Source organism: Suillus paluster (genome assembly GCF_016628075.1).
Source record: "Suillus paluster strain FC165 chromosome Unknown EDB91scaffold_17, whole genome shotgun sequence".
In the NCBI taxonomy this organism is placed as follows: domain Eukaryota; kingdom Fungi; phylum Basidiomycota; class Agaricomycetes; order Boletales; family Suillaceae; genus Suillus; species Suillus paluster.
Genome location: NW_024537577.1, coordinates 536,824 through 548,744, shown reverse-complemented (window position 1 = coordinate 548,744; position 11,921 = coordinate 536,824). Strand labels below are relative to the sequence as shown.

Here is an 11,921-nt window from a genome sequence, read left to right as displayed (position 1 = left end):
TCGAGGTCCGCTACGCTTCCATGTAGGGCTCGTATAGCACGTTGCTAGAAATAAGGTGTGTCGGGGGCTGCGTGCCACTGTGATTACTAGCCAAAATCGCACCTGAATGTTACCGGGTAAGGCTTTCAGCGCATTTATTTCTTGAGCGGAGATTTTGTATGCCATCTAGATTCTATGCTGCTGCTACAAGTGACGCGTGACTGCTAAAAAGAAAATGATGGGCCAGCGCCAATTTTGGCATATGCATCACTGAAATTCACATAGCATGATATGGCAATACTTGGATGACAAATTTAACCAATTGTGTGTAAAGTTGCCGGGGTGCGGTTCTGAACCGCCCGAACCGGTTCCAAACTAGACTCGTAACCAGTCTGACTATACCGTCAATTTGAGATGGTGAGAATTTTTTGACGTAGTCAGACTGGTCGAACTCGGAGTGATTTGGCAGTCGAAGCGAGGAGTTTGAAATTTGGCAGATGCCGGTCGTGCCGCTTTGGGTAGTCATTGTATTTGGACAGCGTTGGCCATACAAAGTTTCTTCGTTCGCATCGTACAAAGCATCATATGCCTCTAACTGATTATAGCGCATCTAGGAGCAGTACTAAATGTTAAATAGGACAATCAAATGATACCTTTTCATCCATTATACCCACCCATGATGCAGCCTGAACATTTGGCTTGGATGGTCAATCCTTCCAGCCTGGACGAGGAAGAAAAAATTCTCGCTGTCCTCAAGATACTTCGTGGATTGTGCATGACGGTCATGGACCTCATGCTGCACTCGATCTCGCAAAGACCCTCCATGGCAACTTGGAGGGAAGGTTTTTTTCGGAGCAAGGCACTTGTGCAATTTCTTAATGTGTTGGGCACTGACGAGCGAGCGAGCGAGCACCTCCATGTCAGTTTACGACCCCTTGCTATTGCAATGGTTATTGACGAGGTTGATACTGAGATGGAGGCTGCTAAACATATTTTTCATATGTCATCGAAAGACGTCACCCCCACTACTCCTCTCATTTAATCTCGACACATTGTTGACAGAACCATTACAAGAAACCACTCCGTTGCTACGTCGCATTCTTCTGTCCACTATGCAGACGGTGCGAGCTGCCAAGGAGAACAAACATCAGAGTGCCGAGACGGTAAGTGTTTAAATTTCATTTTTGAACAAAGTTGATGAAAGATGAATAGCTCTGTACTGTGATCAAGTCGCAGATTGCAAACATTCACTCCCAGAACAATCTCGCTTTCCAGATTATCCATGGATTATGCTTATTCAGTGGTGGTTCATCATGCAAAACCATTGACTTGCTCGCACACTGTGGACTTTCTCCTGCCTATGACACGTTACACAATGTTCACGCTATCATGGCCGATGGTCAGATTAAATGGGCACAATTAGTGGCTTGTGGACCACACATGATAGGCTGGGATAATATCCAAGTCTCCACATCTATTCATGTCGAACAGCGTCCCTTGGCTCCTCCCAAAGTCCAATCGGGCACTACGGCTATCATATAGCCCCTTCATAATACAACTATGCGAGATGTGGAGCTTTGACCTATACTTGAAAATCATGCCAAATGTGATATGATTACATTTGTCGAGGACATCCAGCCTACACGTTCGCAAATGTGTGATATGTCCGAACATATGGTCCTCGACATCATTAAAATTCTAATCGACAATCATCCTGGTTTTGAATATCTCGCAAGTTCTCCAGCATTCAAACACCACTCCTACCGACCACCACCTTTGCAATCAAAGACTCAAGAGTACGTGCTAAGAACCACAACAAATGATGAGTCCACCACTGACGGCAACATTAAAGTTGCACGGAATGCATACCTTGTGTCACGAATTCCTAATACGAACCATTTTTCATTTCTCAGTTTTCCTTCGGCTACTTCCAGTACCCAAGCTGGTCACGTGACTCCTCGTCATAGGTCACCCGTTGCTTCTCCGATTGGCTCACCTACTCCACGGGCTAGAACAATCTCGCTTCCCAAAGGAGAACCGGTCGGAACTTGGGTTCCTGTTTAGTTGCCGTCTTACTCATCTGCTTATATATCATGATGTCATGCTCAGTCATCCGCAGCATCGTACGACTCTTTTCTCATTGGCTGATTTCTTTCAGACTCCTACTTAATGTTGTGTATAAGAGTAGGGTAGTTAGCATAAGTGCTCCTTAGACTTAACCTCTTCGTTCCTACTGTTGTAGTGACCTAGACGTTCACGCTCAATACTATCCTGTTACTCATCATCATCTCTGACCGAGTCCTAGTGGTTGTGTACTCACCTTCAACATTATTGTTGGACGTCGGTCATAACACCTTGAGCAGCTCGGATTTAGCATGCATGATCTTGATAACCAGGCAATTCCTTGCATCAATGATCAATCAACAAATGCTCGAGTTCGAAGTGCCCAGCTTTTGCATTTGGATGACATCGGCTTGATAAATCGGATGGAGAACTTCCAACTTGCTCCAGGCTTCTTCCATGTCCAGCTCAATCTTATTTGGGCGATTCTCCATATCCATCGTGGTTCAATTGAAGATACTGGAGGCATGCAGTACTGCATCTTGCTTCTTGGTAGGGTCAGACTGGGTGCTGAGCATCCTGATTACCACATGCTTGTTTCCTTCACCACTCAAATACTAGTAGGACATATACTGCTATACTGGGAGACAGTCTCAAAAAGACGTCTTGCAGCTCTGGCCGAAGCCAAGCCAACATTCGAGGAAATGAGGTCCTTCGCAACCAATATCAGGAGTTGACCCAGAGAGCAAAGACGGTGTCCTTCGAAACATCATCCTCCTCAACCATGACCTCCTCATCTTCTACGAGCTTGATCTTGCAGTCTCATCAGGTGATTTCGGATGTGTTGAAATCTTTCTCGGTGCTCTAACGATGATATTCGCTGGGGCTGGCTGCAAGAATTATACAGGTGAGTTGCTACACTTCATCCAGAACCTCAAGAAGAACTGGACCTCCGACTTTGTGTGATGTGCATTCATTCTGCTCAAAGTGCAGCTCACTGATCCTGTTGTCTAGAAATGTCATGCGTGACAACATGCTCATTAATATCTCCGGTCGTGATGGTCATGCTGTAGGTGTTGACAAAAATTGTGAGCAGAATATAAACTTCCAAAAAGTACTATATATTACGCAGCAGAGTTGGAGTATGATTCACGCTGACAACAGAATGTGTTTAGAACTGGTTTGCTGTGAAGGGAGTGCATGGTACTTGGGATCAACTTGGGGACTTGGCACCAAATATCCCTATATATTGTCCACTCAGACGTCAGTTTGCCAAGGCCATGGGAAACTCGTGGAGCGGGACAACACACACATCACCAAACAGCTTGACGTCCATCAAAAAGGTCATGTCGAAAGCAATGGAGCAAAACTTGCACGTCCACATGCCTGGCTGCACAGCAAACAAACACACAAAGGATCTCCTCCTTGATGGGAGCTCTTACTTGAAATTAAAAGGTTTTGACATGTTCATGAAGAGTTACACGGCATGGGTGAATAATAGTGCAGCATTTCTGGAGGAGGAGGATGACATTGAGACATTGGTGACTCAAAACACAGTCGAGTTGACAATTTGCACATAGAATACAATGATCTTTAGGAATTCCACAGCAGTATTCTAGAGCCATCCATACCTATCAAAGCTCTTTTCTTTGGTTGTGGGTTTGGTGATTCGAAAGTGGATTCAGAGCGCAAGTGGTGAATGGCAGCAGAAAGAGGAAGATCTAAATCTGGTGTTGCGCACTGGCTGGAAGGCAGAGATGATGGAGGGCTGTGCGAGTTGACGAGGGTTGCATCAGTGTCATATAAGTGGTATGCAGTGTTGACCAGAGATGGAATAGGGTCGGCAGGGATATGAGTCTCAGGAAGGTGCTGCTCTAGCTCATCATCCTCAGACCCTGGCATCTGATTGGCAGTAGCTCCAGAGGTAACAAGTTGTCTAGATGTTTGTGTAGACTTTCTGGGGAGGGATCTGTTGTAGCAGTCGATGATATCATGAACCTGGTCAGCAAAGGAGTTGGCCTGTTCACGGCTCTCCTCCAGAAATGAGACAACATCAGCAGATGATTTGAAAATGGCCTCGTCTTCTTGTGCGAGCTTGCTTATGCTCAGATCAGATAGAACCCACTCGTCTGGCCAGCTCTGAATAGCAGGGTCGTTGGAAAGGATGTTCGTCCGCCAGGCTTTGAGCTGTTCTTCCAACAATGGGCGCTGCTTCGTCGGACGATACCTTTTATGTGTCTTCTTTGGCGGGGCTTGTGCATTGACACCACTTGTGTCCAGTTCAAGTCTGGCTTTGAGAGCGATTGATGGCAAAGTTGTTCCGGGAAGAAAGTAGTCGATGTTGGTAGAATCAAGATGCTGATCGCAGCAACATGGACTGTCATACTCAAAAGCTGCCCTACTGTCAATATTCAACTTGGTGAAGAAATGTTCATACCTTCAGCTGTAGTGTCGTTGTTATACTCAGCTAAGAATTGTCGGCGACATGTTGAAGTGTTCACGAACTCAAGCATAGTGGGTTCTGTACGTCGTTCTTTTGCTGTGGGCTTTCCTTTGTGCGAGACGTGCACATTCTCGGGACTCTTGTATGCCCACTTTTCTGTGATCATCAAGACAAGGCAAGCCCGACGGTTCCGCCCCCCTTGTCCAGCACGTTGTTCATGTTCGCAAATGTCAATTGTGATACCAAATTGGATAACGAGCCGTATATCAGCAACATTGATACCCTGGATAGAGGTGAGCACGTTAGCCATCAACCGAATGAAATATCATCCATGAACAGTCACAGTTGAAGCACCCGAAGTTGCCACTACACCCTGAATAAGGCCATTTGACTTTCGGAACTCGTTGAACACCATTTCATTATGCTCCGTTGACATGCTGGAATGGAGGTGCTGAAATTTGAACACACGACGAACTGCCTCAGGTAAACGAGTGTTGAGGTATCTTGCTACAGCTGCCGTGCTGAGTTTATGATCAATGAATATGATTGACTTCGGAGGATAAGACATAGGTGGATGAAATGGAACAGATACGAGAAAATCGAGGTTGCTGAGGTTTTTGATGGAGTCAACCATAGGAATCACCATGTGACTGATATTGATATTGGGGCGATTAGTGGTCAACATGAAGGTATCTGTTATATCTGTCAAAAGATTCAGTGATTTAATGATTCACTGGAGTATGAGCTGTGGCAAAGTTGCCGAGAAGAGGGCAACTGGAACTCCAAGTGGGAGTTGCACCAGTACTTCTGCAAGGTTGCCATATGCTGTGCGGAATGCCAGCTTCTCGCCTGCCTTGGGTTCTCCAGCTGTGATAATAAAATGAGCCTCGTTGATGAAAAAAAAACCAATCCACTTGATGAAATTCTGATCCTTCAGCAGCAGCGCGAGATGTGGAATGTGTCCACCTTCGGGAAAGAATTGCTCCAGCGCAACAAGAAGATTATGAAAAGCTCCCGCAGACACGTGCTGTGGGAAAAGTCAGGTTAATGGCATCTAGGAGTCTATGACTACTGCACATACATTCCAGAGAGTCTTGTCATGCGGAGTATCATGATTAATAGCGATCGAAGGAACACTGTACTGCTCAAACTCCTGAACCTGTGATTCAAAGGACAGATTTAATGTTTCGAGAGAGTAAAAACATTGTGTCTTCAGCATACGTGATCTCGCTGTAACAATTTCAATGGGGTGACAGTGATGGCTATCTTGTTGGGAGAAAGCAGTAAAGGGAGAATCATAGCAAGGGTTTTTCCAGAGCCTGTTGCAGCTCGGAGTACAACATGTCTTGCAGAAAGTAGTGATATGAGACATCTAAGCTGGAACAATTTTGGACGTTGTGATCCTTTGGAAATAAGATCGAGTTGCGAGAAGGCCTCAAGAACTTGCTGGTGTTGTGTCATTGAAAGGCCACTCGTAAAGTCCGTCAGGAGATTTTCAATCGTGTCTCGAGCAGCGAGTGATAAAGCTTGTATGGAACTCATGGTTAAAACTTAACATGTTATAAAGTCTGAATGACGGTAGACGTTGTAGTGACATATGATCGAGTACTACCACCAGCATGATCGGCACCTGCTAAATTTTAAACTCCTCACTTCGCCCTGCCACACCACTCCAAGATCGACCAGCCTGGCTACACCACTCGAGTATCTGTGGTAGTATATGCCAGGCTGGTCACAAGCCTAGTTCCAAACCGTGAACTGCACCAATGGTGCAGTGTGGTTACAGTTAGGTTCGACTGATGCACGCTGGGAGAGGTTTGCGGTTCGGGCACTGAGCATTTTGTGTGAACCATAGGGAACCTGTTCGAACCGTAACCGCACCATATGTATTAGTAAATAATCACCTTGAGAAAGAGGAAGCTCAATGTCTGTTTTGGTCGTGCAGCTGGCAAAAATTCAACAAAAATACAAAGTATTATTCAACTGCATGCAGCCAATGTGATACACGTCAAAGTGCCTCTGCAACTCGATGCTCCAGCACTCAATCCTGATGGCTCCCTAAAAAATGCTGAAGAGATGGAATGGGTTCACTCTCCTCCTAGTGAACCTGCATCATTGACTCTCAAAATACCAGTGAGGAATAGACCGTCCTCACCAACCCCATTCAAAATCATATCCTCAACCCCTGCTGACTTCACAAATCCTCGAAAATGAAAAGCTGACAATTCCACACCTGCAGTAACTTCCGATCCAATGCCAATGGCATCAACTCACCCAAAAGGGCAGGTTGGTGCCAATACAAAGTCGAAGAAGACCGTGACTGTCACAAAGCCACCAGTGATTGCACGGGTGAAGCAAAATGGGCTTCATTGCACAGGGTCATCTACATTGGTTGAAGATGAGACTGCTGAGGACACAGCATCCGAGCGGACTGAGCCAGTCAAGAAAAAATGCAAAAGAGGTGATGGTGCTGCCGATATCCTGACCATCTTCAAGCTCATCAATGATGATAATCCTTCACAAGGTTATCTCTGTGAGCCTTGTGTGTGAGTACCGAACTCATGTTTTATACTTGTGGGAAACTCACTTGACTTGGACTAGTGAGCTTCATGAAGCCAATCCGAAAAAGCACAGCAAACTGCAAACTATCTTCAAAGGCAACAACACTGCTATGCATACTCACATTCAATGTATGGGCATGTCTCACTATCATCGATACTGGGAGAAGTGCATGCAGCAAAACATTGACATAGATGAATGATGTGTTCCACAGGAAGAATTGGACTGCTTGGAAGGCAAGGCACCCAATACATAAATCACACACAATTCATTTTGAATTGTCAGGTCTGATGTAACTTTGTTTGATAGGCAATGTCTTCATCTTCATCATCATCTTCGTCATCATCCTGTCCTAGTCAACTCCTGTTAGCTGGCCTAGGGGATTGACTCCCTAGGTCAGCCACCCTCCGTTCCTCCGTTCCTCCGTTCCTCCGTTCCTCCGTTCCTCCGTTCCTCCGTTCCTCCGTTCCTCCGTTCCTCCGTTCCTCCGTTCCTCCGTTCCTCCGTTCCTCCGTTCCTCCGTTCCTCCGTTCCTCCGTTCCTCCGTTCCTCCGTTCCTCCGTTCCTCCGTTCCTCCGTTCCTCCGTTCCTCCGTTCCTCCGTTCCTCCGTTCCTCCGTTCCTCCGTTCCTCCGTTCCTCCGTTCCTCCGTTCCTCCGTTCCTCCGTTCCTCCGTTCCTCCGTTCCTCCGTTCCTCCGTTCCTCCGTTCCTCCGTTCCTCCGTTCCTCCGTTCCTCCGACTTCCCACACATCAGACTTGATCCCCGTACCTATGTATATCCATCCCCTTTGGTTCCGCTCTGCTTCAGACTTTGTCTGAGTAGTCCTCTCCATTCCGCTTCTACTGTTGGTTCTGACCGCAGTAGCCCTCAACCTCTCTCCTGTCAGGTGGAACAACCCCTGCCCAACTTTCCCGCGCTCGCCTAGTAGTCCATCGGTCCTCCTTCAGAGGACCCCCATTCCAACGTCCTGTCGGAACTCATAGAACTTGTGTTGGACTACATTCCAAAATTAGGGGCACATACTTGGGTAAGGGGTGCAGCGCATGAGCTGAAGCCAAGCCCCTCAGACTCCACTTTACCCCTTGAGCATGGTCTTAACAGCAGGTGACTCAGGAATGAATCCGATTTTGGGAGGCAGGCTTCTCAGAAGCCCCAGCAGTACTGTGGTGCCACACCAAACCATTGAACCCACAAGACCTCCATGGTCTGGGGTGACCGGTTACAAGCATTAGGGCCAATGTGCAGAACATTCAAACAAAATGCACCCAATACTCATGCATACCAAAATGGGTGGGCACCCACACCGTTTTCCCTCAACAATGTCATCACTGTGGAGCCATGGCTAGGTCTCAATGTATCTTGATCCCTGTGGATGTCATATGTTGTATAATTAACTTGAAATCATTTAGGCTGGAAGACACTGTTGAGATTTTTGATAAAGCACACGTCATTTTGTTCAGCATCTGTAAAGTCTCATTCATCACCATCATAATCCAAACCCAGTGACTGTGAAAGGAGGTGGTCTTTGAGTTTGGGAATGAAGTTCTGTCAGGTGATATTAAGGAATGAGTCAGAACCGTCGCACATGAACATAGCTTACTAAGACAGCCAGGTCACCACGGTGTTGTTCAAGATAATGGGCTAAATTGATGGTGACACCTTGATGGCTCAATAAGCAGTGGTGAGCTTCAAGTGGTAAGTCTTCAGAAGGTTTTTCGTCATTTGTGGTCACAGATTCTCACAGACGTTGAATTTGGGTATGCCTCCTTTCCTGCTTAGCTATTTGTTTCAAAGGTTCTTGCTTATTTGTACTTTGGTAGAACATTTTCAAGAGCCTGTGTATGACCTTGCCCTAGATGAAGTTAGTAACCGTGCCGCTCCATGAAGATGTGTACGTACTATTTGAGTAGTGTATGAGTCAGTTGTTCCAAACATTTTGATAGAGTTTACATAGTTGCCAAGTGCATGCAACTTATAAATTTTGATATTGAAGGCTTTTGTCATATCCTGTACCTCTGGATCCGAAATTCTGGAACCCTCCCACTAAAGTCTGGTTCTCCATCCTGTTATTCTGCCCAGCGCTCTGCCTTCATCTCTGTACTCACCCCTAGTTCCTTTTAGAATAGTTATTGCTCCGGCTACTGGTTATATCCTTTCCGCTATGCTTACTGATCCGTCCATTTGTACTTCATTTCCGACCTCACTGCTTTGATCTGTTATGCACTTACTAATAGACTTTCCATATGCTTTGTACATAGCTTTTACTTTGCTGACTGATTTACTTACATGATACCTACAGTATATAAGCTCCTGTAATGCTCCGGAACTCCTCAGTTCAAATATCATCTTAGTTCTGCTCATTCCTGCTTCTCCAGACTTGAGTCTCATCTCTTGTCTACCTCTGAGTCTTAGGGGTTAAACCTTAGGACTAAATCTCCCACTCTACCTTAGGGTAGTCTAACCTCTGTTCTGTTTCTACTCCGGACTTGTCCGTAGTAGTCTTTCTCCGTTCCTTCATAATCTTCCAGAGTTCTGCCGAACTCCCCCAACATCTGACCTCCAGACTTCCCTGGACTTCCGTCGGACTTCCTGCTGCCCCTCAGAAATTAAGGGCACGTACTCAGGTAAGGGGTGCAGCGCACGAGCTGAAGCCAAAGCTCTTTGAGTAACCTCCCCCTTGAGCACAACCTTAACAGCTTTTGCACGAGCTCCCGATGACCCTATTCCTGCAGCTGCTGAGTTTACATTAGCTCCTTTCCCTTGACGGGCAGTAACTTCAGCCAGAAGCTCCACTGTCTGAAATGCTGAGCATGTTGAGTCCTGAAATCATTGAAGTTGCTTTCCTAGGGTTTCAAGAGCTTGACTCAGTAGATCGAGTGAATCGTCTGTGTGGACTCGAAGTTTTGCAATGGCATGCCACTCTGCCAGATAAAATAGAAGAGTCTGGACAACTTCATCGTGCTGTTCTGGGAATAGACCTTCAAATGCTGGAATTGCACACTAGCAACAAAATTGGATCAAAATAAGTTCGAGAATGATAGAGATCAGACTCACCTGTAAGATGTCCTCAAAATGTTGTGCGGCTCTCTGCTTCATATCCAATACATTTGAAGGGAAGTGTCAAATAGCACCTTTTCTGAATGATGCAATTGAGAAAAAACTAAACATTGAGTGATCATCAGTGTCAGGTGATAGCTACTGTGCTAATAACACCTACCGTTCGTTCAGTAACATTACTGATTCATGATCAATAGCATAAAGCAGCCTTAAAAGATGCTTGAAGACAGATTTGAACACTCCGAGCTCGAACTTGTGCAATAGATCAACTACAAGGATGGGAAAGAAATCTAGGCCTAGAGACCCAAGCCACTTGATGAAGGTATTCTAAGGGCAAAGTACACTCAGATCAATCAAAAGTTCTGTAGAGAAACTCGCTTACAAGGGTTGGTACAAGTGAGAAATCCTTCAAGAGATGCTCTGCTGCAACACCCTTGATCGGAGCACCTAGCTTGTATATGGCATCACACGCCATAATGATCTTATCTCTGAGGTACAGGCGCACATTGTTGATGCGTGCTAATATATCGGCTTTGAGACCAAGCTGATTGAAGTGTGACTTTTGCTGAAAACACCGAGGACATGGACAATCTCCTTTATCACAAATAGCCACAAGAAGCACTCTATTGGAAGGTTAAGATGTGGAAAATGAGGCAATAAATGAGCTTGCTTTTCTGGGTAATCCACAGAGTAAGTAAAAACCCTTGGAAAGACTCATCGGTACATGCCATCATGGCATTTGATCACAATACCATTCCTATATGCATCAACAAACTCATTGTCCAACAAGATGCGCCAAAGCACATGGAAAAGTTCATGTTTGTAGTGGGTGAGGATGTCATTGATGCTCTTCTTCTTGATAAACTTGCCAATGAAGCTCATAATAGATACAGAAGGGATAAATGCGATGGGGTGGCAGGCATTGATAGTCAGGCACGAACACATGTATTTTGATTGGTTTCCAAAAAAAAGATATATTGGCCATATGGAGGCATTCCCAAACTGAGCCAAGTGTGTCGCATTGGACTAGAACATCAGTCCAGCGATCACCCATTCTAATTTGCAGCCATTATCTCTCTTCTGTTTCTGGAGCTCATTGTGCGCTTTATTCCAGGTATCCAAGGTGTAGAGCTCATTGTATACTTGCTGCTCTTGACCAGTCAATGGTGACTTCCAGAAGTGTTTGAATGGAGTCAAGTGAAACCAGCATGATGATGCCTCTGAGAAGGCAGCACGGATGACTGCTACAAGTGGCCAATGATGAAAACCTTGGACAGTAAATGACTGCCCATTTCCGCCTGGGTTCTTTTCCCTGGTTGGAACCAATATTTCGGCAGCTGACTCCCTCCAGCCATCTATTTGAAATATGTCAGTCGGGTCCAGTGTTGCCTCAGAGGTGTCAAAGCACGTCATTTCTGTGTGGGTGTTAAAGTTATCTGGCAGATCATCAACACTGAAATCCTTGGCCTTCAATACTTCACTAACAAGACAGGTTACTTGGGCTTCAGATGTCAACCCACTAGTACTAGTCATCTTCCATGACATAAGACGCCAAATGCTCATATTTTTCCATGGCTAAGGGGGCAACTGTGAAGGAAATAGACTGCCAGTTGAATGGTCGGCTCACTTGCTGATGGGTGGGTGATCGGATGGGACATTGGATAACTGGTTGACAGAAACAAAGGCATCTGGGTCATATGACGGCTGGTGGTGATACTCCCTTCTGATCCCAAATTTGTTAACAGAAGTCTAAATGGAATCGAAAACATAGAGAATGACATGGTGGAGCACCATTGGAGGTGGTTCTTCTATGGTAGGTGG

At 45.7% G+C, this 11,921-nt stretch overlaps 5 protein-coding genes across 5 annotated transcripts; 2 read left to right on the top strand and 3 right to left on the bottom strand.

Annotated features, from left to right (window-relative positions):
* Nucleotides 1-655: 655 nt before the first annotated feature.
* Nucleotides 656-1,521, top strand: EDB91DRAFT_1346107 (uncharacterized protein; the record flags this gene model as incomplete). The annotated part of the gene is made up of 3 exons (XM_041325874.1): nt 656-940; nt 993-1,142; nt 1,192-1,521. The coding sequence occupies 3 exons, from the start codon at nt 656-658 to the stop codon at nt 1,519-1,521; spliced, it is 765 nt and encodes a 254-aa protein (XP_041178803.1).
* A 944-nt stretch (nt 1,522-2,465) lies between these two features.
* Nucleotides 2,466-3,006, top strand: EDB91DRAFT_1236618 (uncharacterized protein; the record flags this gene model as incomplete). The annotated part of the gene is made up of 2 exons (XM_041321485.1): nt 2,466-2,749; nt 2,787-3,006. 2 exons carry the CDS (start codon nt 2,466-2,468, stop codon nt 3,004-3,006), a joined length of 504 nt encoding a protein of 167 aa, XP_041178802.1.
* Nucleotides 3,007-3,034: 28 nt separating this feature from the next.
* Nucleotides 3,035-5,168, bottom strand: EDB91DRAFT_1080914 (uncharacterized protein; the record flags this gene model as incomplete). Its single annotated transcript, XM_041315308.1, has 6 exons — nt 3,035-3,157; nt 3,353-3,426; nt 3,452-3,481; nt 3,672-4,433; nt 4,478-4,766; nt 4,827-5,168. 6 exons carry the CDS (start codon nt 5,166-5,168, stop codon nt 3,035-3,037), a joined length of 1,620 nt encoding a protein of 539 aa, XP_041178801.1.
* A 4,995-nt stretch (nt 5,169-10,163) lies between these two features.
* Nucleotides 10,164-10,575, bottom strand: EDB91DRAFT_1246991 (uncharacterized protein; the record flags this gene model as incomplete). The annotated part of the gene is made up of 3 exons (XM_041322751.1): nt 10,164-10,203; nt 10,261-10,427; nt 10,483-10,575. The coding sequence occupies 3 exons, from the start codon at nt 10,573-10,575 to the stop codon at nt 10,164-10,166; spliced, it is 300 nt and encodes a 99-aa protein (XP_041178800.1).
* Nucleotides 10,576-11,126: 551 nt separating this feature from the next.
* On the bottom strand, nt 11,127-11,663 carry EDB91DRAFT_1050952 (uncharacterized protein; the record flags this gene model as incomplete). The annotated part of the gene is made up of 1 exon (XM_041313574.1): nt 11,127-11,663. The coding sequence occupies one exon, from the start codon at nt 11,661-11,663 to the stop codon at nt 11,127-11,129; it is 537 nt and encodes a 178-aa protein (XP_041178799.1).
* Between the last annotated feature and the right edge of the window lie 258 nt (nt 11,664-11,921).